This window comes from Balaenoptera musculus, chromosome 17 (genome assembly GCF_009873245.2).
Source record: "Balaenoptera musculus isolate JJ_BM4_2016_0621 chromosome 17, mBalMus1.pri.v3, whole genome shotgun sequence".
In the NCBI taxonomy this organism is placed as follows: domain Eukaryota; kingdom Metazoa; phylum Chordata; class Mammalia; order Artiodactyla; family Balaenopteridae; genus Balaenoptera; species Balaenoptera musculus.
Genome location: NC_045801.1, coordinates 60,090,421 through 60,117,072, shown reverse-complemented (window position 1 = coordinate 60,117,072; position 26,652 = coordinate 60,090,421). Strand labels below are relative to the sequence as shown.

At 36.4% G+C, this 26,652-nt stretch overlaps 1 protein-coding gene across 4 annotated transcripts in view; it reads left to right on the top strand.

The window, feature by feature from the left end:
• ZFHX4 (zinc finger homeobox 4) overlaps positions 1-26,652 on the top strand; it is a 177,487-nt gene that overhangs the window by 133,398 nt on the left and 17,437 nt on the right. For all 4 annotated transcript variants that reach the window (XM_036830528.1, XM_036830529.1, XM_036830526.1 and 1 more), the window contains 4 exons: positions 11,537-11,605; positions 19,268-19,384; positions 25,559-25,692; positions 25,907-26,107. In XM_036830528.1, the coding sequence (XP_036686423.1) occupies positions 11,537-11,605; positions 19,268-19,384; positions 25,559-25,692; positions 25,907-26,107 (521 nt within the window). The remainder of the gene's footprint in view (positions 1-11,536; positions 11,606-19,267; positions 19,385-25,558; positions 25,693-25,906; positions 26,108-26,652) is intronic.

Sequence of the window (26,652 nt, the reverse complement as noted above, 5' to 3'; positions counted from 1 at the left end):
GTTTATTTTGCCCCTTCGTGTATTTGAATTCTGGTCACCATTTGTGAATTGTCCGCACGTATTAAAGTTCACTTTTCCTGTTTGCCATTATCAAGTATTTTAGAATAGCGATATCTTTAAATTTCTGCAGGATTATTTTTTGGTTTGTTTTAATCATAAGATGTTTACGATAATGTGGTTTTAGCTTATACATCACCTTTTACATTAGTAATGATCATGAGTTACTTCATCTACTTAGCCATGACAACAAACTTAATGGACCAAGTCATCATACACTTCTGAGATATTTTCATCACCTTGTACCAAAATCCTAAAATTCATCTGCTATGTGCATCATATTGTAAGTTTTTTTGATCAAACTTAGAAAGATTATGAAAAATACAATGTGATAGTATTGCCATAAAACTTAATCTAAGAGTTTAATAGGAGACCGCTTATGTTCTGCAAGGTTTTTCATTTTTGTTGATAATAATTTTATTGCTTACATGGCCTCCATAGTATCTACAAGGAAAAAGTAGTGGTCCTGGCTCATAGCTAGATAAGATTGCTGGTCAAATCTTTACTCAACAAAAATGGTTTCCGTCATTGGGTATCACAAAAAAGGACAATAGGAATATTTTATATGCTAAAACAAAATGGCTTTTGCTATCTGGCCCTCTTTTCTAGTCCCTGTTTTACAACATTCTCATTCGTTTTGGCACCTCTTTACTCTCCTCTGTAACTTTGTACTCCCCCAACTCTCATCCCCAACTTTTGTCATGATCCTGACAGCCTCCAGCTTCTATGAGGTTAAGTTCTAACCTAACGTCCATTGACTTCAGTGATCATTTGACTTCCATCCCCATTCACACTTGCTTCAGAAATCCACACCCGTCTGGATCCTATGAGATCCATCATCTGACACTTGTCACTGCCTCACTGTCTTCTGCATCATTAATTTTCCCTCACCACTAGCTCATCACCATCCTCATACTGACATTCTCTACGTCACTCTACTTTAAAAAACCCTCCCATGATGCCACAGCCACCTCCGCATGCTGCCCCATTTCTCTGATCCTTTTTACAGCAAAACGCCTCAGAGAATCGTCTGCACTTGACTCCTCCATTTCCTTCATCTTCATTCTCTCTTTTACCCACATTCAGGGGGCGTTTGCCTTCACCACTCTTCAAAAGAAGCTCTGGTCAAAGACTCTAAGGACCCATTCTTTGGCAAACATCATGATCAATTCCTAGTTCTCATCTGCCCAACCAGCAACTTTTAACAAGTTCATCTCTCCCTTTTTGAAATGGCTCTTTCACGAGGCTTCCATACCCCATTCTCTCTGGATCTTCTACTTCATAGACTGTTCTTGCTCAGTCTTCTTCACTGGTTTCTTCTTATTTGAGGAGGGGATAGTGTGAATATTCCACCCCAGTTCAGGCAATAAAGTGGCAGCATTCCTATAGGAATTTAAAAACAGTAATAAAACTGACTAAAAGTTAGCCTGCTTGATTATTATTTTTACCACGCACTGGCAATTCTAAACAATGTCGAGGATAAAGTACTTTGCCCTGCTGGAGTGGGCTGCTTACAGCGTCCCCTCCTTTGGTGTGTCCTGTGTAAGAGTGTATCCTGGGTTCAGTCATGTACTCTCATGTATCCTCTAGGTGATCTTATTCAATCTCATCTCAAGGACTTAAATGAGCATCTATATGTTGACCTCTTCCTTCCTTCCTACCCCTCCTTCTCCTTTTCCTTCTCTCTTTCCCTCACCCTCTCCTCTCTGCCCCCACTGCCACACTTTACCTACTTGACACCTTTACTTAGGTATATAAACAAAACATCTCAAACCAAACACTTTCCAAATGACTGATTCCAAACCTTCTCCTCCCTCCCAACTTGTTCCACCTGCACTTTTCCTCATCTCAGTAAACAGGATCTCCGTTCCTCTAATTTCTTGGGCAAAAAACATTGGAATCATCTTTGATTTGTCTTCTTCTGTCACTTTCCTCATCAGACCCATCAGCAAGTTCTATCTACTCCTTCTATGAAGTATGTACCATCCCTCTACTGCCTCTTTCACCATCATCTCTCACAATATCACCAGGGCCTTATTTTACTTCTCTGTGTAATTTTACGCTGTGCCTCAAACTTCTGGAAAGTTCTTTTCCTTTGGTCACTGTTTTACCGATCACTCCAGGGTCCTGTGCCTACCTCTTTGTTCTCCATCATCACCTTTTGTATTCTTTCAATAATCTTCAAGCCACTTGCTTCTTAATTTTCCTTCCTTAGGGTTCTGTCCTCAGCTCTCCTCTTCTGTATGCTATGTGTTCTTCCTCAGAAGTCCCATCTACTCGCTAGTATTAGTTATGACTTCTTCCAAATGATTTTCAACTCAGGCTTCTCTTCCAGGATCTAGTTTCAGTAACTTAAATTTTTACTCATCACCTCTCCTCTAATTCACGTCCAAAATTGAGCTCATCATCTTTTCTCTTACCCCAGTCTTGGATGTTTTAACATTCCTTTTCTCTCCAATGGAATCACGATTCTTCCTTTAATCCATGATTTCTTCTAGAAGGTAATAGATGGAAGTACAATGAATGTTCCAGTGTCCTTTTTTTTTTTAAACAACCAAACTCTTCCTCCTCCATTCCATCCCCTGCATAGCATCCCAAAGATGCAAATATGATCATGGCATCTCCTGCTTAAAACTCTCACTTTGCCCAGATCAAGGGACCCTTTGCAATACTTGCATCCAGACAAAGAAGAAAAAAATTGGCTGTGTCTCAGAAACCATTTTTTCTGCCACTAATACAGTCCAAAGAAACAATGTGCCAAATCTCATCAATCTGCTCATTAATGAATGATTTATTAAATAAACATTTCATGGGTACGCATAAGTATTGTCTTGAAAATTCATAGCAGGTTCCAATAGTACATTTTTCATTCTTGGCTCCAGCCTAGCCTTTCTAATCTTCCTTTTCTGGGACTATGCATACTTTCACTAACTTAACCTCTCCAGATTTATTTTACTTATGTTTGTATCCATCATTGCCTAGGTCAATTCTTGTAAGTATAATTTGGGCTATATGACTATATAAATTTGACCTTTCCTAATGTGGTGAAATGTAGAAAACTCTTAACAGTAATAACCTGAGGATTATTTACATATAATTTAGGAAACTTTTCTCCATCTTAGGTTATTGATAAATTTATTTCAACAATTACAGTGTTGATAAAAAGAATTGATTTAGTCATCTGAGGATTTTCTTTTATGGCCATATATGATTCACAAAATAAATAAGCCTGCACATGGGAAGCAATCATTTCCCCCATATATATAACTGTATAGCATAGTTTATTATAAGTAGTAGTGGTGCCTTCCATGTCAGCGTATTTAGGACATTAAATATTTAGAAAGTGTAGTACAAGGATTGTATTTCCCTGTCTTGCATGATCACCTGGAGGTGATGATAGCAACAACTTCCATTTCATCCTCACCGTGACTTTGTGAGGCAAGCAGAACAGCTCACTTTATCCTCACTTTATAATAGGAAGACTGGCTCCAAAATGCTAATAGATCAGTTTAAATCTACATGGATTGAAGCAGAGTTTTAATTCCTAATTTTTACCTTTCCCACTTAACTTGGCTTTGTGAAAGCTCTAACGTACTGTCTTCGGTTCATTAGGGATTGCTTCAGAGAAAAAAATAAATGTTTTGTGCTTTGGTGATGTTCTCAGTAGGTCATATGATTTAGGTGACTGCAGTGTAAGGAATAGTCTAGAAAATTACTTGACCCAATGTTTGTGTATAAATGGAGATTTTTCGATTTTTGGAGAATGCCACATTTGCAGACCTGTATTCTGAGATTTGACTTCTCATTGAGTTTTTCTCTTAATATTATACTGACGGTGGGAGCTTGGAGTTGGGGAGGGGAGGATCCCTCTCTTGCTAGAGAAAACCTAGGGCTGACTTGTCCATCACCACAAGTCCTTTGAGTTCATCTTCCTCATTATACCTTTTGTAAATGGCCAAACTACTGTGAACTGAACAGTCTTTACAACGTGGTTCACATACCACTTTTATTGCAGCATATGTAAAATTTACTTAGGGATTTAAAAAAAAACAGAACTTGCAAACTATGTTGCTTAGGAAATCAATGTTTAGTCTTGTTAACATTTGCTATTTCTAAAATATCTACACAAATAATAGTGGTCTTTTAAAGGCTTAAAACACTTAACTGATGGACAGAGAGTCCATTACATATAACTATAATCTAAAATGTCAGTATACCAAATTGATGTAGTCTTTTCTTTGAATAACTTCTGTTCAGCAGTGTGGACCAAGCCAGAGAAGAATCATCTGTGAACACATCTACTAATTACTCAGTACTAGATGCTTTATATATTTATTAACGTTACTTCCTATTATCCCCTGAAATCTGGGTATTTTCGTTTCCATTTTCACATACAGGATCCTGAATTTCAGGGAAGCTAAGTAACTTGCTCCTTCAAGCAGTCAGAAAGTGGTGGAGCTGGGATTCAAGCCTGAGTGTATTTGTTTCTTCAGTGCAGGGTTGGTTTTTTTGTTTTTCCCTAGCACAAACATATACATAGGAGTAGTCAATATTCTTCTAATGAAATTGTTTTTGAACAACATAGGCTTCTAAGGGCCACTTAGCTATAGCAGAAGTGGGCTATTTTTATGTTACTGATGTCTTATCTTTTATCGTTGCTCAGAATTTCAAGCGAAGAGAATGACTCGCAAATAGTTTTTTTTTTATATAGATTTATTTATTTAATTTATTTTTGGCTGTGTTGGATCTTCGTTGCTGTGTGCAGGCTTTCTCTAGATGCGGCGAGTGGGAGCTACTCTTAGTTGCGGTGCACGTGCTTCTCATTGCGGTGGCTTCTCTTGTTGCAGAGCACGGGCTCTAGGCACGTGGGCTTCAGTAGTTACAGCACGTGGGCTCAGTAGTTGTGGCACACGGGCTTAGCTGCTCCGCAGCACGTGGGATCTTCCCGGACCAGGGCTTGAACCCGTGTCCCCTGCATTGGCAGGCAGATTCTTAACCACTGCACCACCAGGGAAGTCCCTCAATAGTTTTTTTAAAAATGACTATTATTTCAACACAGGGTTACTTTCTCTGGTTCTCCACAGCCAGTGAATGATGGTTTCATGGATAATGGTTCCAAAGAAGCATGCCCAAGTAACTCATTGAATATGACTGAAGTAAAATCTCGGAAATGATGAAATCATTGCACATTATCATTGCAGATTCCAGAAAACATTTTTTTTAAGTTGTGAAACTGATTCAACTCTAGAATTGTTGCAGTAATTTTAAAACAATGCAGTCTTTGAGGGAAGCACCTATCATTACAGAAGTCTTTGAGGTGAAAGTGTGAGAGAAGTTGTAGAAATTTCTAAGAACCAAATAATGACTGAGACAAAGAAATGCAACTTCCAAGGGTAAATGATACCCTTGTAAGGGGACTTTGATAGAGTTAAAGGAAATCGTGATAAAGATGCACTGCTGGCTAAATATTTATTTTCTTTTCTATTTTAAAAAATAACTTCGCAAGGCTTTTAACCTAATATGAGGCTATTCAGAAAACTTGGCAACTGTGGAGTAGAAAGTAAAGGATTAAAAACTAGCTATGAGATAGAAAACAAAGTGTTGAAATAAGTAGCCAGTGTTCCACGTGTTCCTACTGGGCAGGCTAAGGATCCGTGTGTGGACAAGACGTGTTCCTGTGTTAATGAGAAACCTAGCCAAGCCAGCATAGTATGCTAAGGAATGAAAATCTTTTTACACAATATAAAGAGAGATTGTCACAAATCCTATAAGGACTCGAGTCTAGATAACTGGGCAACTGGTTGATAGATGGGAACGTGCTATTATCCCTAAATTATAAGAGAAGTTCAATCTTTTGCTTTCAAAACAATCAAATAAAATAGAATCTTATATGGAGAGATGTATTAGGCATTAGTAAATTTAAGAAAAACTATTTCAGTAACAGCACTTTAAAATATGAGACCTTAAGAGGATGTATGAGTAATTTATTGAAACTAATTGATATCAGGAACTTATTAAATTCTTTTGAGGTCCCATTACACTGAGGTCATAGATGATTCAAGAAGCAGAAAGAAGTGATCACACATTCCTGGCCTGGAGGCCCCAGGAGATACTACTGCCTTACTATATAAAAATAACTTCTGGGTAAAACCAGACAGGGCAGGGTAAAGGAGCTTTACTTTTTCAGAAAGTAAAAAATGACAAATCCAGCCCCATTCAGGTAATTGACACTGGAGCATTCAATGCACTTCAATCTATTACTGCCTAGAAGAAATAATTTAAGAGAAAGCACTGCAGATCAACAATGATAATGTTGCTTGGTTACTCAAAACCATTTGGTAACATGCTGAGTTGCTTAGCTTTATAGAAGCACACTCTTTGTATCCACATAGGAAAAGGATGGAGAAGACCACTTGAAACCATTTTTAATTGCAAACTTGCTTCAACTGGAAACAGGCTTCTCTTTTGCAACACACAAGCAAGTCCAGAGGTTTTTATTAAAATGTGAACTACCACTGTAGTAATAAATGTTGAATTTGGTGTATTCTTCTAAATATTGATCTTGTTATGGTGAATCTGCTTTGAAGGGGTCTGAGCTGTTTTTTTAGGAGGTAGGAAACAAAGTTTTTACGCTTCCTGGCCCAGGAGTCCTGGGGGCTGCCTGGAGGCACCCCTGTCCAGGGGAGAGTACAGAGCTTTGGAATCAGACTCACTCAGGTGAAATCCTACCTTCTGCCACTCTGTGCCTTTGGACAAATGTCTGAGCTTTGATATCTCATCTCTTCCGTAAAAGCAATGGCTTTTCTGTGACAGATTTACTGTGAGGATTGAGTAAGGAAATGCATGTTATGTGCTTAGCACCTAACAGGTTTCCAACAAATGTTCACTTATTATTTTGAAACTAGAGAGCTGCAAGTATCTTCTCTGTATTCCCAGTCTCTAAGATACCTTTTACAATGAGTCATAGAGCTGAGGTAGAGAGGGGAGGGACTTCAAAAAATGGGAGGAGGAGCTAGAAGGGCTGTTGAAATTTGTGGATTCTCTTTCAGAATTTGGTCTTATTCTCCAATTATAAAATAAGAATGGGCTCATATATATATATATATATATATATATATATATATATATATATATATATATTTTTTTTTTTTTTTAATGGATGAATGTAAAGTGGAACTCAAAACGTTATCTAGGACCTAGGACTACAGAAAATGCTTTCCTTTCTCTTTATTACTTTAGACCAGTTAGCTTAATATTTACTCTGTTTGGTGGTGTATTTTTTATTTTATGTGCTAAACATTTTACTAAAAATAGTGATGCACTTGATTATTTAATGCATTAACAAATCAATGGGAGGGGTTGAGACGTGGAAGTTTTGTAAGAAATACTATCTTAGCACTATACTTGGCAACTTAAATATTCAAACATTATTTTAAAAATTCCAACTTCCACTGAACTTGTGCCAAACGCTTCCCAGATTTGCTGATAAGAATATAAAAAGCACGTGGCTGCTGCAATAATCAAGTGCAGATTAGATTAGATTTATTCCCAAATCACAGCAATCTTAAACTTAGAATTCTCTGTTTGTGTATCTAGACTGCTTTAAAAAATTAAAAATTCCAGATCTTTCCCTGATTATCAGATTTGTATGGATTATATAGTTTTTTTAAAGTATTATTCCAATTTGCAGGAAAAAAAAAATCAAGATTTGCCAGATAAGAACTTGATGACTTTTGAACTAAGATTGAATGCCTGAAAGTTATCAGTTAACTTACAGAATAAATATTATTCAAACAAGGGAAGGAAAAAAGGAGTAGTGAGGTGGACAAGCTTATGAGTAGGTGTGGCAGGACAAGAAAAGAGAGAGAGTGGTGAGGGCTTTCATTCTCATAATTAAAAGGAGTAAGAACCCTAAAAATTTAGGTTTTAAGCATTGCCTTGGGAGATGTAACCATTTGGTTTGGGGTAAGGGAAAAGGTGGTTAGCAGAACTCAGGTCAAATGAGAAAAAAGGGAAATGAGAAATAATTACAGAATCAAAAGGAAAGCCATATTTAGGATTTTAAAAATATGGTTCAGTATATCATTGTGGTTAAGAGAGCTATTCCTGAATAAAGCTATATGGGTTCGAATCATAGCTCCACCACTTGCTTGAGGTGTCCTAACACATATAAAGGGCACCAGTCAGTACCTGGAACAAAGCAAATACTGTAAAATGTTGGTGGTAGTGATGGTGGTGATTGTGGTAATCAATATACTATTCCTCAGAAAATGCAGCAATTACTCCTACCTTGTGTTAATAAAAATAAAGTAATTTGGTATCATTTTCGAATGTGTGATCATCACAAAATTGACAGAATAGAGTAGAATACTGAATGAATTGTCAGTGATCTTATTTTTAAATAGTATTAAATAAGAAAGGTCAGGTGCTAGAGAACACAAGTTAGTAATCTAATTAAATCACCAGCAAAAGAGACAGATCGTGTTAACAACAGTCAGATTTGTTATTACAGAGCAATTATTAAAGTGAAATATTGAAAGATGCTAGTATCATTAGTAGGCTTTAAACATGTCATTTTACACAGGCAGAAAAGTATGATCAGTTCACTTGATAAGTTAAAATCTCCTTTATTAAAGTATTTATATCATTTGTATAAAGGGGACACTATTGTTGAGGATCTAAAAAGAATTCTGTGGCATACTGCACTACATTCCTTTATAAAGTTATTTGCACAAGTCACTCTCTTCGGGGTAGTCTCCAAGTGCCACATGATCTAATTTGTGAGATTAAATAACAGTTTTGGTTTTGACATTTTGCACATTTCCTTAAATCACTATTAAATGTAAGGATTTCAATGTGGCACCAAACTATTATTTGGTTACATTTTATATTCAAAGAATGTAAATCTTTTATGAAATATCAGAAATTTTCACAGGACTAGTGAAAAGTTGCTTTCTTCCCTCCTCCTTCCCGCCCCTCTCCACACACACACACTTAGTTTTCTGGCCTTCACAAAGGTAGGAAAACCTTTATAAGCTTCTAAATACTGTGGTATTAAAACTGGACACATCCAAAATTTCACAGACTTTTTTTCCATACTGACCTGGGTTTCATTTCAGGCTCTGTCAGTTTCAAACTTGGGGACTTGAGGCAAGTGACCTTAACATCTTTGAGCCCCCAGGCTCCTGATTTGTAAAATAAAGATTAAGCATTACCTCATGATTTTATTGTGAGGGTTACATGACTGTTTTTACACAAATAGTTTACCACAGTATCTGGCAGAGATACAAACTTAATAAGTTGTCATTGTTTTCTTTTTATTTTCATGAATCTTCAAAGAGTAGCAGTCATTTGGTCAAATTCACTTAGCTACTACTGATATCTATTTGAACAAGACTAATTAATACATTGAAGTGTGTGTGTGTGTGTGTGTGTGTGTGTGTGGAATGGTAAGGATTATTTGATAAAATGGAATTCTTTTTGCTAGAAAAGAGGGGAAGAAATGGTTTTACATGCACACGTTTATATATATATATATATATATATATATATATACGTATATATGTAAGAGGACTTCTCTGTTTTTGCTATAATTGAGGAAGCTTTGAATTTAGAGTTCTGAGGCTCTGGGAAGCTTTTATAAAATTCTCATCTTGAGATTCATCTGTTTCAGGATATAGGGTGTGGTTTAGTATTTTGAATAAAGGTATCCTAGGTGACTTTGATATGCCTCACTTTGTCCTAAGTTGAGAATCTCTTAAAATGAAAGCTCTCAAGGAACTCACAGTTTCTTGGGGAAATAGACATGAATCATATAAAAGTTATCACAATACATCAAAAGTGCTGAGACATATGTATAAGCTAATTGTTAATGAAAGCACAGAGGAGGTGACACTTGCTTTAGGTTTTGAGGGAAGAATGAGAGTTTAACAGGAGAAGAAAAAAAAGACATCCAAAAAATAAAAGGAACAACATTGATCAAGGCATAAAGATATGAGAGATTGCCAGGAGGAAGAAGTGGCCTTCTTGAGTGACATATTGATTGGACACCAATGTTGTGATCTATTAGGAAGTTATTCCTGAATTTATAAGCAAAGACTGATGACAAATTCTTTTTTTCAAAACTAATTTAAGATATAGTTACAAGATAATTGTTTTTTGTTGCTGCTGTTGTTTGGGAAAGGGCACTGGGTATTTATTACGATTGTATTGTTTTTAAATAGTTTACCATCAAAGGTCAAAGGTTTTGTGTGTAGCAGGAAAAACAATTAGTGAAGGCAATAATAGTGCTTCGGTGTGCACTTCTATTTTAAAGGTTAATTATTTGTTTAATTAAAGCCCTCAGAATCAACCACAGATGCTATTGCCTAGAAATGTTAGATAAACTTGAGTCTATTTAACAGTGTAAGGATTGTGTGACAGCTTTTTTATCCTCTCAACGAGATATGGCCTTTTCTCACTTTAAAGACCATATCACATTTTCCCTTTATTTGGATTATTTTCTCTTATGGTTGTTGATTATTTATTTAGTTATATCTGTATTTTACAAATGAGGGAATCAGGGCTTAAAGACGTCAAGTAATATACCAAAAATCCAGTGCTAGGGCCATGATGTTTACTCAAGCAATTTTACTTTCTTGAATGATAGCTCTTGAGATATTATGAGATATTAGATTGGAAAGACATGGAATTCCAGAGATTGTTGTGGAGGCTATTGAAATTATCAGGAAAGAGATGATGACAGAAGAATAGAGAAACAGACATGACAAGAGACTTTGTAAAATGGAATCAACGCCATGTGTTGAGTCAATAGAGAAAGAATACGGTATGGAAAGTGATTTCTGAAGTCTAGTTGTTTTTTATAGATTTCCCTACGACAGGGAACACAAAGGAAGAATGGAGCTAGATGAAACCTATGATTTCTGTCTGGGGATAAGTTTAGCAAACCAGGACATCGCAGGCACTTCTGCTCTGGAGCTCACCTAAAAGATCAGAAAAAAGATGTGGATTTATTGATGACTTGGACATATTCTTCAGGTTTCTTCAAGTGCTTGTTTTTTGCTTTGGTCTCTCACATCAGCTACCATATATTGAGTATTATTTTTTCTTTTTTTTGGTACCTTGACAGAGAAGTAAAAGTATGCTCATAGTTTATGTAATGTGCCATTGTCATTATAACATGTAGGCTTGGCCAAATAACCAAGTGGGAAAAATCAGAATGAGCCTTTCTTGTTTCCATATTTTATCTGTATTATTATATTCACTGTGTGCTGCTGATTATTGAGAATTAGATCTAATCTTGCCACTCCCTGGGCTCATTTTTCCAGCCACTAGGATGTAAGGTGTGCCAGAGATTCACCTGAGTTCTGCCTGATGCTTATCTCTTTGAAAGCCAAATTTTGGGTTCTTGTGATACTGGCTGACACTGCAGAGCTGAACATGGCATGCTGATTACCTTTCACTCTGATGTCCTCTGCAGAAACTGCCTCTCTGGGAGCCAGGACCTGTGAGGATGATCTTACGGAGCAGCAGTTGAGAGCGACCTCAGGTAATTGGTCTTATTCTTATCTGTCTTGAATGAGCTACATTTGTTACTCTCATAATTTATGTAATGAACTATCTCTGGAACTGCTCTAATTAGGACTGATCAGATCCTTTATACAAATAATTTAAATCCTATATAGACTATATCAATATTATATATAATAAATCAAATATCGGGTTGGCCAAAAAGTTCGTTCGGGTCTTCTGTAAGCGCTGACAACACCCGAACGAACTTTTTGGCCAACCCAGTATATAATAAATAAATTAAATCACATGTAGCCAATATTTGGATGCATATGTAAAGCAATTTCTTAAAGAAGAGGTAACTTCTGCTGGATAATTTCTCACATCTACATTTACACACCATGAAGTTTTACCTAAATGGTCAGTTTTACACAATGTATAAGTCAATAAGCTAGGTATTATTTTTCCCCAAGTCAAACAACCTGGATGGTGGAGTTAGTTTTGGTAATTAATGAGTTGATTGGATTTTTACTGCCCTGTCAATACAATCACTAGTTCCTGTGCTTTGCATGCTTATGTGTGTGGTAAAAGATGGAGGCTATGCCTTCTTAGCAGCATTATATTCAGATAATTTAAGGGGAATTTTACCCATGTTGCTACAACACACCTCATTTATTTCTGCTGTATAAACATGATTCCAGTTTCCAGATTTATACAGCTGGAATAATAATGTGCTATACAGAACAAAAAAGAAATAATTATAAAAAGTCCTTCACATTCATAATGGGGTATTGAAATACTTTTAAAAAATTGCAAATGAAACCATTCCTCCAATATAAACTCAGGACTTCCCTCTTAAAAAAGTCTTCAAAGTTAAGTTTACCTTCACCTATGTGTGTCTCATGAATACTTTTTTATTTATAAGTAATTATTTTTTATTTTATATATTATTTTTCCCTAGAAAACTAAAGAACATATTTAAGCTAAAGTAGCATAAACTCAGTTCTTCCTCCTCACTTCAAGCCAATCAAAAATTGCATTAATGACTGGATTGAAAGTAAGAGGGCAAAAATCAAGACCATGACAAAAATATTAGACTAAAAGGAGACTGCTCCCTCTCAATACATTTCTTTATTGTTTTGTTAAAAAAAAAAAAGACACCAAAATTTACATCTTCACTTCAACCTCTCTGAGAAGCTTTATATTTAGACATTCCCATGCCTTCTGGATATTTTCATAGGGATGTTCTACAGGGAAGTCAAATATAACAAATTCCAAATTGAACTTCTCTTTTCTGCAAAACCATTTCTTCTCCTCTTTTAATTGATGACATCATACCATAGACCTAGTTACCCCAAGTAGGAAAACTAGGCATCACCAATTTTACTCAAAATTGCCAGGAACTGTTGGGCATAGGTTATGAGTAAGGCAGATGAGTTCTCTCATTTTTAGACAATATTACTATACAAATGAATGTTATTTTCAGATTGCAACAAATGTGAAAAAGGAATTGAAAGAGGTAATGTGTAGAGCAGAGGTTCCCAAAGTGTGGGCCGCTTAAAAGCAGCATCAGCCCAATCTGGGAACTTGGAAGAATGCAGATTCTTAGGCCCCATCCCAGACTTAACTGAATTAGAAACACTGAGGATGGGGCCCAGCAGTCTGTGGTTCGACAAGCCCTCCAGGTGACAGTGATTCTCTCTAAAGTCTGAGAACCCCACCTGTGTGACAGGTGATGTACTACCTTAGAAGCAGTGGTCAGAGAAGTTCTCTGAGGAAATGACAGGAGAGCTGAGTCCAAAATAATGAGAAGGACCCCATTAGGGGAAAGGCATTACAGACAGAGGAGGGGAGGAAGTTGGTCATAGTGCATGAAGAGAAAGAAGGCTGACCTGGAGATAGATGAGTGAGTGAGGAGGAGAACAATGTAAGATGAAGTCATAAAGGTAGGCAAGGCCTGATCATTTCAACCACAGTAAGGAGTTGTTATGTATGTTATTTTAAGCAAAGTAGGAAGCCATGGCAGGCCTCAAACAGGAGAATGGCTCGATTTTATTATATGAAGGTACGCAGAATAAATTGTGGGAAAGCAAGAGCAAGTCTTCCCCAGTTATGAGACCATTGCAAGATACAGGTAAGCGAGTAAGGGTACTGGCAATGGAAATGTAAAGAAATAGATGGATTTACTGTATACCAAATACTTTGGAATTGGAATTAATGGGACTTGCCAATGGATTGTGTACATAAGAGAAGGAAAGAAAGAAGTCAGTGATGACTCTTGCTTTTTGTGAATGGTGGTACCGTTAACTGAGGTGGTGGAGACCGGGGAGAAACAAAGTGAAGTATGTTGAAGGGGGATCAAGCGCTCTGATTTGGGCATATTAAGTTTGATATGCCTTCCAGACATCCAAATGGAGATATAAAATTTAAAGCAATGGATCGGGATGAAATCATCTAGAGAAATCATTATTTTTCCTCAAATCAAACATTCTTTGTAGGTAAGAGAATAGGGCTTAGGACAAATGCTGGAGACACTCCAATATTTAGATTTTTAATGGAGGAGGCCCCAGCAAAGGGGAATAAGAGGAAACTTTCAGAGGGGTACGATGAAAATCACAACAGTCTCATGCAAAGAAATTCAAGAAAGGGACGTTTTTCAAGGAGAAAGGAGTAGTAACATCTATTGAGCAAAGTTAAGTAAGATGCAAACAGAAAAGTGGCCATTGGATTTCACAGCATGGAAGTCATTGGTGGCTTTGAGAAGAGGAATGGATGTGAAGCCAAGCTGGAGAGGGTTGAATAATGAATGTGATTTAGTAGAGAGAGAAGACGTAAAGCAAAAAACAAAAAACCCAAACCAGACCAAAACCAAACCAAACCAAACAGATTCTCCTTTTAGGTTTTATTGAAGGGGAATAGAGGAATGGGATAGAGTCTGGACTTCTCCTTTTCTTCCCAATTTTGCTTCCTAAATGGAACTCAGTGTTCCAACTAACAAGTATTGCCCGCCTTCTATAATTCCAGGCACTAATCCTGATGCTTCTGGCACAGTGACAAATAAGACAATCACTGTTTTCAATAAATGTGTACCTATTAGAGAAAGTAGGTAATACGCAGATAATTTCCACATACTATGGTAAGTTGTTTGACACCAGTGCACAAGAAAAAGAAAAAGAAATTTATCCAGAAACATTACTCCTAGTTCAATATTCAGGGAAGATTTTTTTTGAGAAATAAGCAATTAATAATGATAGTTAGCATTTTTTAATACTTATTGTGTGTTTTGCTCTGTGCTGACTGATTTTTATACATTATAACAAATCCATGAGGTGGGTATTATTAACTCCAGTTTTACATATGATGAAATTGATATTTCCCGAGCTAGGCTTAAAGGAAAGATGGGAATTATACAGTGGAGAAAAGTTGTTCTAGATAAGAGAAAGAAACAGAGTGGTATGTCTTATAGGAAGGAAGAGGGCATTAATGACTATTGCGTGTGTCTAAACAGTGGTGCACAAAATGTGGCCCTTGGACCAAAAGCTTTAGCATTACCTGGGAACTTAGAGATATAAATTCTCAGGCTTTACTCTAAACCTACCAAGTCAGAAGTTCTAGGGATAGAGTCCAGCAATCTGTGGTTTAACAAGTCTTCCAGGTGATTCTGGTGCCGTAAAATTTGAGAACACTGTACTTGAGAGTTAAGTGCTAGGTAGGAAGTGAAGAAAGATGAGACCGGACTGGTAGACAAGGGCCGGCTATTCTTGCCCTGTACAGAAGACTGAGCTTTTTCTTTATGTGATGGCAGTCACTGAAAGATTTCAAGTAGAGAAGTCAAATTTAAGTAGATCATATAAAGGATAAATTTGGAGGGAGTGGGGACTGGGCAGGGAGACAATGAAGGGGCCCAGGAAGGAATTCTTGTAAGCCAAGTATCTAGAATAGATGCTCCATAAAAAAAACTACAGATGTTTGAGTCACTAACCTCTGCTTCCTCTTTACACGGGCTTAAAAAGTATGTGGTGTTTTCCTTAGAAGACTCAGAGGGTTTCCAAACCCAAGTATAATAAAGCAATGGGAACCAAGCAAAACTGGTGTTCAGATCAGAGGCATGTCACTGAAGCCGATTTGCTTTGAAATTATATAATTTTGTAGAATAAATTGATAGTGATTTTCCAATCATTTTTTATTATTCAAAGGAAAATAAGCTACTCATTCAAACACTTTTCTTTTAAATATAGTTTATGTGTATGTGTAACTTATAAGATCATCATTTTAGTATGATAAAAATGCTAGGGGAAGTTGACTGTACTGTACTTTTATAGTATATATGACTATAGTATTACTTTGTCTTCTTCCTATTATTTTGAAACATTTTAAAATAGAAACATTTTATCATTTATCTGAAAATTGGGAAGTTCTACTGGACCCTAATGTGCATTTAAGCATAACTACATTCATATCATAAAGTTTAACATATGAATACTATATTTTTTATTTTCCATGAAGCAAAAGAATAATTGAAATATAGACAGTGTGAATACAACAATATTATGAAATGCTATAATACTTTCATTATTATTACATGTAACATGTTGAAGAAATGTATTGATGAAAATGAAAACTGCTTTAGCATCTTTATTTGGGAATTTTATGTAATTTAGTATCCTTATTTTGGAATTTTACGTAATTTCCCTCAGTTCTAAGATATCCCTTTAATACATTTAATGTCATATGCTGTTTTCCTTCTTTCATAAAATTTTCTTCCTTTTTTCATGAGCATCTTACATTTTATGGCATTTTACAGTTGATGAAATGTGGTACTTGAAAATTATTCAATAGAATGTAGCCAACTCTTGCCCTTAACCCCAAATCCAACCTACAAGGTTTTCTAGAGAAAGTGGTTTCTCCATGTGAATACTCTTGACTCTAAAGCCTATTTATAAAATGAATGTCAAATTTATTTCAAAAACTCTCTTTAAGAATGAAAGTGACTTTTTACTTCTGACTTGCAGGAAACTTTATGGTGTACATAAGTTACCCTTTGATTCTTTTTTTTACGTGATTAAAAATTCGCCAAGTTCTATGGCTCCAAAGAGCCTACCTGTAATAAACAGCTTTCGCCTTCAAAACCACAAAACAGGTCTGAATTGCTGGAGCATTAGAGCTAATTGCCTGCCTACTTCAAAGGAAGAACAAGAAAAGTGTGGGGAGTGACAGAAGCAGAGGGAATGCCAGCAAATCCACCTCTGGAGGTTATGAGCTGTGGCTTGGAGGAGCCGGGCAAAGTTATGGCCTCAGAACTGCTGTTTGCGATTAAGTTGATGGGGAGAGTCTATCCCACAATCTTTCCCTGCTGCTGACACAGAGTCTTTGTTCGCATTCAGATTTCTCAAACTGTTGCCAGGGTCAGGCTGAGGTCAGACACCACAGTGATGTATAGAAGAACTTGTCTGGGAATTTCTCTCACACTTAAGACACATACCAGAAAAATGAAGAAGAGGATCCTGCAAAAACTGTCTGATGAGACGCAGATGATACTGTAGTTTTTCTTTTCGTACCTTCATAATCTTCGTTTTCTTCTCCTGACGCACAATGTTTTATGAACATGAGATGCGATAGCCCTTACAGTTTTCTGTCCCCTCCAGATAAGGACATTCAGTAGCACTCTGACGCTTCATTTTCCCGCCCTGGGGGAGAGGTCCAGTAAATCTACTCCAAGAAGTCTCGCATCCCTTCCCCGGGATGAGCTGAGCAGTAATTGCCACGGGCCGTCTGTAGGTCGCGGGCCTGACTCTGGATGTCACGTCACGTGTGTGGACTTGGCGGGGACACAGCCTGATCTAGTCATGATCTCAGCCTCCCAGCCTCCCAGACTGAGCCAGGCCGCTGTCCCCACCCAGCCTGGCCCCCTGATGGGAGGAGGGAGCCTGGGTTTGATCAGTGATTATCACCGACAGGTGAAAGCAGGCTACAGCCAGGAGGAGGGTTGATTCTTTCTTCTTCAAGTACAATTTCCACATGTATTGAAAGGGAAGCTGCCCCCAAAACCCTCCGATGACCCACCCCTCCCCAAGGACCTCCCCTCTGCTTTTGTGCAGTGGCAAAGTGCAAATATGGAATCAAGAGATTTGTATGGTGCCTTTGAGGACTTAACAGTCGAAACAAACTCCGGTTTCAAATGTATTAAGCGTCCTTGTTTTCCCCTTAGTTTTTTTTGGAGTTTCCCCCATTGAGCCCAGAACTGGCCCCCCTCTGTTGTTTTCTGCTCTCATGGTTGTAGAGCATGGCTGGCAAGTGAGGCACTAAATAGCAATTTTTTCTTTTTTTTTTTGGTGCTCAGCTGCTACGTATGACAGTGGATATTTCATTCTGCTGTCAGAACGTTATTAAAAAAACATGGGGTGTGGAGAGGGCCATGATTTCCCCTTTCAATCACTACAGCATTTGCAATGAAAATTTTATGCAGTGTGTAATTTTCAGTTAATGCTTGACACTTAAAATGTCCGGAGCTGCGTTTTGTACGGTTCTTGAAGGGTTAATTGTATCATGTTCTCTGCATAAAAGCTCTGCTTATCAAAAGCAAATAGAAGAGTGTATGCAAATGGGTGTCGATGACCTTTTGCCTTTCCAGGGTTAATTTATATGGTCATTAAAGATTTTATGAAATTGAGTAGCCTGGTGTTTCTAATCCTATTTTACCTTCTTCTCCTAATTTATGTAATTCCTACCTGAACAGGGAAATATGATTTTTATTTTTTGTGCCGCAATGAAAACAGCATGCCATGCTGTGGGGAGTTGTGAGTCTGGTTATCTGGCATTACTCAGATTGCTAAAAATTCATTAAAATGTGACATCAGCACAGTGAGAGACAAATGATCGCAGGATGAAAGAGAACAGTGGGCCTTTCACGGATTAGTGCTACACAGACCCAGCATAGAGGCTAACTGCATAAACAGATTAATCCACCAGCAGCGGCATAGCTAAGATTTACAGAATAATTAAATAGGGTTGAGTTACTATGAGGATTTCCATGTAATCTAGCTGGTGTGAAACCCGTGAATGAGGTGTGGGGTGACGCGGTTGTCATAGAAGTATACCTTCTTCTGTCCTACGCCCTGTATAGCTCCCCCTATAGAAAAAAATAAAATAAAATCCCAGTGTAACTGAAGTTTTGAGATCTTACTCTGACAAATTCCAAAGAATTCCTCTGGGGTCTAAGGGCTGAAAGGCAGGAGTAACACCTGTCTTACATTTAACCCGTCATTATCACATTATTGAACTAAGAAATTTTTCTGAGAATTCGGTTCCTTCTGCCATTTATCCAAATCCATGCAGCAGTGGGTTCATGCAGCTTAGAAGGTTCTACTATTGAAATTACAAAATTGTCTTACATCCATTTTTCAATCTTTTCTATCTTAAACTGTATTTCTTTGAAAAGATTTCTTTTAATTTAGTGCAGGCACATTTTCTCAATGGATAATAAAAGAAGTTGCTTGAGATTAAAAACTAACAAAACAAAACCTGCATTGGTATAGCCAGCAGGTTCTAATAGTGGCTTTTACTAAATTCATGCTCTTTTTTGAGAATGAATGTCTGCAAATGATTCATAAATAACAAAGTTCTTAAATGGTCACATAGTTCATTTTCATGTGTGTTTTTCTAGGGTTTTCCATCCAACTGACTGGTCTGTCTTTCTTAACAGAAGAACAAAGTGAGGAGGCAGAAGGAGCTATTAAACCTACAGCCGGGGCTGAGGATGATGAGAAAGACACAAGTGAGAGAGACAATAATGAAGGCAAAAACTCTAATAAAGACTCTGGTAAGATGCTAGAATCTTTCACCTTTCCTTCCCCCACCTCCATTCCCTGCAATCTGCTCTTCCTTCACTGCCCCCCCCCAAAGCTTATTAAAAGCTTTTATTCATTTTAAACTGTCTGAACATTCCCACTACTATTCATTGCATGTGCATTTTGCATGTGATTTCTATCAGTAGCCTCCCATTGACCTATTTTTAATCATAACCATCTGACAGAATAGATGTGGATAAGTTGAAGAATATTGCAGGACGACCAGCGAGATTATTTTTTAATCAAATCAGTTTGTGTGCTTGTAATTTTTTAAGCGCCTTTCATTAATCTTAGCTATACTTGTGATTCCTCTGATGGCATATTAATTTTTCATAAGCACAGGATTAGATATCACTTGAACTTTTTCATTCAATCACATGCGCCGCCCCCCCTCCCCAAACCACATAACCTTAAAAATAAATGTTATTTTTCCTTGCTTTTTTACAAGTTACACTCAGGAATTTGCCCTTTTTAAGGGCATCTATTTGAGGCATTTCAAACAAAATCCAGTGAAAAAGTTTACAGATGATTCAGCCTAAGAAGAGGAAATATCATTGAGAAGGGATTAGGTGCTGGGTAATTTTGATCTTCTAGAATAGACAAATCCCAGTAATGAAAGCTACTGTCTTTGAAAACAAACCTTCGTGTCATGACATTTACTTGTGCACAAACAAACCCTAGGCCAGCATCTGGTGTGGATACCTAAGGCTTTTTCTGTGTTTGATTTGGCAAATATATGACTTCATCCATGCTTTGTATGTATGAGATGGAAATCTATGGTCCCAATGAATATTACATTGGCTACTTTTGCTGCACGCTATACCTAGTTTTATTATGTTGGACTCATTGAAGCAGAAGAAGTGCTGAAACGGGTTCAAGCCTATTAGTTTCAGGTAGTCATCTATCTTTTCCTTGAATTCCAATGACAACCGCATCTAAAGAAGCTTGTTTTCACTGTGAAGACATTGGGTTGTGCAGAAAATATCATTTTCACTTGCAAGTTTATTTAAACCTGAATTATCCCATATTTGTGGTTCAGTCTTTGCATATCTAAGTTTTCCATTCCCTTCAAAAATTATTTGAAGGGCCTCCCTGATACCCACCCCACACCGTTCAATGCTGAATTTCTCTCTGGAGTCCAGTGAGAAGAGTGCCATTTAAATTTGCTTCTAGGATATAGTGGCTAACATATGATTCTAATTTGATTTAAACAAAGAAGATCTAAGGTTGGTTTTGAGCCTAAAGCAATGTAAAAAAAAAAAAAAAAAAAAAAAAAAGATGCCCTAGCTGTATATTAATACAGTTCCTGAGGTCACTGACAAGGAATTTGAAGTACCTTGTGATCAGTTAAGGTCAAGGGTAGTGCCATTTAAGCTTCATTTGAAAAGAATTGGCAATAGCAAGGAAGTCTGTTTAGGTCTAGGATGGACCTCATCAAGGCTAGCTGATGGACTGCTTCTGGGAGGGCAGGATTCTGCTGCCTTCAGTGGTGATTTTCTCACAGCAATGCCAAAAGAGATTGCAGACCATACACCCACCCAACCCCATTCTTCAGAAGAATGTGTAAAACACACAGGACATTGGTGTTCGTTGAGTGTTCACGTAATACATAGGAATGTGACATTTTGCTCGGTTTTAAGTAACTAATACCTTGTAAAGGATGCGTTGTGGAAATTTCTTGAAAATGGCTCCAGTCTCACCAGTGAGGCAAGAGTCTTACTTGAAACATACCACAGATGCAAGGGCTCTATCTCCACCAGCCCGGTTTACTGCTCTACATAAATAATGGGCTCAATCACCCCCTAACGGCCTGATGAGTTATCGTCCTTTCTTGGGCATCTAATTGTACCATCTAGACAGGACTCGGCATGTGAGAGGATACAGACCATTGGATAATGATAGTTTTCTAAAACACATCTTTATCCCTGTAGAAACGCCTCCCCAACTACATCTGTAGGGATAAAAATGGGCTTTCGTACCAACTCAGAGCAATTACTGAGAGGCAAATATTTAGCCTTGAAACCTCTCAGACACCAAGACAGTTATTACTGACAACTAACATGAACTTTTAACAAAGTTTTCTGCTTTCTACATTGAATCTGATTAGCTGAAAAAATTATTACATGGATTTTTTTCCTTGTAAGTATTTCTGATGACTGAATGAGCACTTATGTATGTATTGGTTTTCTTCCTGATGTCAGTTATAAATGTCAAAAATACTGGCAAACTTATAAGTTAATCACTATCTTAATGTGTTAGATGGGAAAACGGTCTGACCCCACTTTAACACAGAATTTTTTAGACAGGAAGGAATTAACACATGTTAGGAAGATGGTGTTTGTATAAGCTGTTGTACTGTGTTGCTGACATTAATCTCTAGGGCTAGAGCTTTCAAAATGAGACTTGGCAATACGCAAGTTATATTTGTTGAATATTCATTCATAATAGAAAAGCCTCCTAATGCCTCATTTATATTGTCATTTAAATCTAGTGCCACTTTAGATTAATTATAATCCAAATTATAGCTCTGTGCACTACAAGAATTAATATAGAGTTTATCCAGATTAATATATTTGCATTGAAAATGTAATATGTCTCTGCCATGGCTAAGGGGACCACTTTTTAATAAGGGAGTAAACATGAGGAAAGATGGAAATTAACCTTCATTATTGCAATTAAAATTATCCTTTCATTCTAGTCTCATTAGAAAAAATACTGTACCGGTAATTATAATTTAGGCTTATTTGGAGTTGAATAACATCTTCTGTTATATCCAAGTTTTATAGTATTCAAACTTTACCAAATACATTGATTCATAAATAATAACTCAGCATTTTGTTATTTTTTTCAAGATTTGCTTTGAGTACACATGTGTTATTGGATTTTCCTCACTTGTTATAATATAAACCATTTTACAACCTTCTGTATTTTAGGGATTGAAAATTTATTAAGTAGGCAGCATCTGAATTGAAATGAATTATGTCATTTTTATATTAGTAATCTCATGCAAGTTAAATAATCCCATAACTGACAGATAATCATTGGCTCATCTATTCGGCAGTCCTTATTTGTAATTAGGCTTCATGTTTTAGTTAAAAATGCATTAAAATTACATTTTTTTTGAGGATAGTGTGATGGCCTTAATAACACAAAATGAATTATGATCTCATTTCAAAATTTTGTCTAAGGCAACAAACAGTGTTTATTTCAAGTAAAGTTGTAAACATAAACTATGAATAATCAGAAAACTTAAAACCTTCCTAAAATTAATTGGCCTTTACTTAATATATTTCTAGGATAAAACAATTCAGAGAAAGACCCCAGAGTTGATTTCCTATGATTTACCAGGGAGGCCGTAAAACCTGAGATGGTTCCCCTTTGAGTAGAAGAGGCATGCATGCATAAAATATAATGTCCCTCATTTTTGCAAGTAATCCTGGTGACCTGTTTTATCTTCAAGAGTCTGTTTTTGTCATATGTTATTACATCTTAACATTCTCTGCTGCTGCTTCTTATCAGTGACATGCACTTCTGGGGTGCCTAGCTAGAGTTAGGGGGTCTAGACTTTATAACTTCTTCTCAGTTTAAAATAAGATGGTCTTTAGGAAGTTCCTAGCTTACATCAAGATCATGGTTTAATTAACTAAGTTAATTAGCCAAAAATTCTCGAAGCTGACACATATATTGGGTGGAATACTATATCCAACAGTTATTTCAATGGCTATGAAATAGTGACCCTAAAATTTAACTCTTTTCTTGATGCAGCATGAATGTCCCTAAATTCAAAAGCAATTATATTCTTGATGATATTAACGTACATAAAAATAATATGGATTAATTATATCAAATATGTACACCAGTGTAAAGTCTTAGTAAAATGTTTCAAACCTTGAAATCAATGTTTTTGTAAGCATAAGGTATATGCTTACAAAAATAAGGCCATACTTATACATTTAATAGATTCAGAAGTTTCTGGAAGGTTTATTCTGTTTTTGATGTTCCTAAGGCCTGCAAGCAACAAGAGTTGTGGAAATTCTCTTTTACCTTGTGTGTGACAGTCTTTGATACCATAGGGAACTGGACCAATTTATTATTTGGTCATGTCTGATTCTCTCATGTACACAAAAGAATGATAGGGGAATATGACATAGTATTATTTTCTTAAGGAAGCATATTCTTACTCACTATTGGGGAACTTTTGAAGAAAAATCTTCCAGTCTCAGAGGAAAAAAGCAGCTGATAGACATTTGCTGACTTAAATGACAATCATTTTCTACAACTTGATCTGACCCCTGAATCGGTAAATTTTATTTACAAATTTTATATATCATATTATTTTCTTAAGTGTTTATTTTTAACACTTTAAAAATGATAGCACAAAATATATTCTGCTTTGATAATTTTGCTTTAGATGAAAGACATCTTTTTGATACCAGAATTATGAAATAATTAATTATGAAATGTTTATGAAATAAACATTCCTGTTTTTGACATATCTTTGGATATCAAATACTTGGATATTGTTTAATCAATGTAATAAAATTCTTTAGTCTATCTCAGATTTAATTTCATCCAAATACGATAAATTATTTTTTCAAATATCTAGAAAGAATCTAAATTTCTCTAAGATATCTGTATATATAGGACAAATTCAAATAAAATCTAGTGTTTGTAAATCTAGAAATCAGTAGCAGTGCAATTGGTTTGGAAATGTAACACTAATTCTGTACCTACCACAAACCCCAAGGGAATAAAATTATTGTCATTATGTCATTTAAACTCTAGTTTAATTTTGGTCTCAGAGTCAGATTTACTTTTAAATTTCTTTCAGAGTTTGGAATTCCTAAAATTATTTATATGGTACAATACATGCATCTCCATCCAGGAGAGAAAAAGAATGTATTTTTTGGTTCATTATTACTTTGTTTCCAAAACATCCTTGACCTTATTTTTAAATTAAAACTGGGTTATTTTGCAATAAGGTATAATTTGTTCATTTATATGAACCGTATGTGGATTGAAAAAAAATCAAGATAAATCTTCATGCACAGCATACAATCAGATTACGCCTAGACTCTATATTTACACGGGGTCTGATAGCAATCAATGGTTTAGCTTCATTGCATTTCAAGATGTATTTGCACCCAGTTGTCCAGTGATAGTGTCCTCACCCTGGAAATAATTTAGTTGCAAATTGACTAGAAGATGGTGAAAATTGAAAGTTAAAATTAGAAATACTCATAATAAACAGCAGAAAAAAGGTCAGATGATGCCGCGCTATGATGAGATTGGAATGGCTGGTAAATGAGGTTTTGTGTTTGTCGTGAGATGTATGTGACATGCCTACCCAATGTCGCTGTAATATCCAGCCTCACAGAGGAGATTATCGGGAAAATTGATGCTGGAAAGAATTTTCTGTTAGATTGGGAAATTAGAATCACACTCTCTCCTTTGATGTGTGTGAGGCTTCTATACATTATGTTGCTCATCTGGGCAAAATTTTAAACCGTCTTTTAACACCGAATATTCAGATTAACCTCATAAAACAATTGTCTTCTTGATTTGGACTACAATGTTATGTGCACAGCCAACTGCTGAAACATCTAAAGCAAAGAATAAATCACGAAAAAGCAGCAGTGGATATGTAATGTATAATTTTAAAATCCTACATTCACCATGTAAAAACATTGTTTTCATTTTTGAATTATAACTAGTCAGCTCTTCTCAGAATTTTGAAATGTTTTCAGTGTCCCGGAATTTTAGAGAAGAGATAGGTAATTAAACGTTAGCAAAAATAATTATTTTCTAAGTTAGCATTTGCGAATGGGAGTAGATTTGCTTTAATGTGATAAAGCCGTACTGAGACACCAGAGAGCACGTGTTATTGATGAATCTTTCAAGGTCACCTACGGTTATCAAAATATGAGACAGGAGCACATTTTAAAATATATAAAGTCCACTTGGTTAGTGGAGAAAAAGAAGTGCGATTTTTGTCTTTTGAGATTAGCATCGTATAAAAGTGCTTTTCTGGTTCTTTGGTGACTCAGTGGATTTAGAGCCAGAGATATTTGGAAAACATAATTTTTCTGATATCGACATTATTAGTCTTTTAAAATTGAGGTGTCCTATTCTTTTTTGGGAATCAGGAATAATCACACCAGAAAAGGAGCTAAAAGTCAGTGTGGCAGGGGGAACCCAGCCACTCCTGCTGGCAAAAGAAGAGGATGTGGCAACAAAAAGATCAAAACCTACAGAGGACAATAAATTCTGTCACGAACAGGTAAATGTGTTTTCTTTTTCCCTTTACTGTGTAAACATGTTTTTTTTTTTTATTGCCCTTGATAATTTTAGAGCCTCCAAACCATTCCATGCTGTTGAAATGTATGTAGACACTATGATTGGCAAGGTAATTAACTCTTGGTGTGACTTCTAATGCTCTGAAGTCATCAAAATCCATTAACTAATAGTGACCATGTTTATTCAATATTTTCCAGTTCTATCAGTGTCCTTATTGTAACTACAATAGTAGGGACCAAAGTCGTATCCAGATGCACGTTCTGTCACAGCACTCAGTGCAGCCGGTCATCTGCTGTCCCCTCTGCCAGGACGTCCTCAGCAACAAAATGCACCTCCAGCTGCATCTGACACATTTGCACAGTGTGTCTCCGGATTGTGTGGAGAAGCTGCTTATGACAGTAAGGATACCAAATGTTGATGCATATGTGACATAATCTCTGTAAAGGTATCAACACAAAATCTGCAATTATTGTTTGATAGAAATTTATTTCTTCTGTGTTGCATCAAGCTCTTACTGACTGTGTGGTAGGAATCCCAAGTAAAGGCCCATTTGTTGTCTCTTGTGCTTTGGAATCAACCCCAAATATGATACAAGGCACAGCTTATTCAATAACACAGATTTTGCAGCCTTCCTCTCATGCCTGTAATGTTAATCAAATGATTCATGTGGGTACCTTGAGTTTCATATTTTCTTGGCTATCATTTCTTGGTTACAAAAACTTTCAAACCATATTTCTTAATTTTTTTTCAATTTTTGTTGGAGTATAGTTGATTTACAATATTGTGTTAGTTTCAGGTGTACAGCAAAGTGAATCCGTTATACATATACACATATCCACTCTTTTTTAGATTCTTTTCCCATATAGGCCATTACAGAGTATTGAGTAGAGTTCCCTGTGCTATACAGTAGGTCCTTATTAGTTATAAACCATATTTTTTTTTT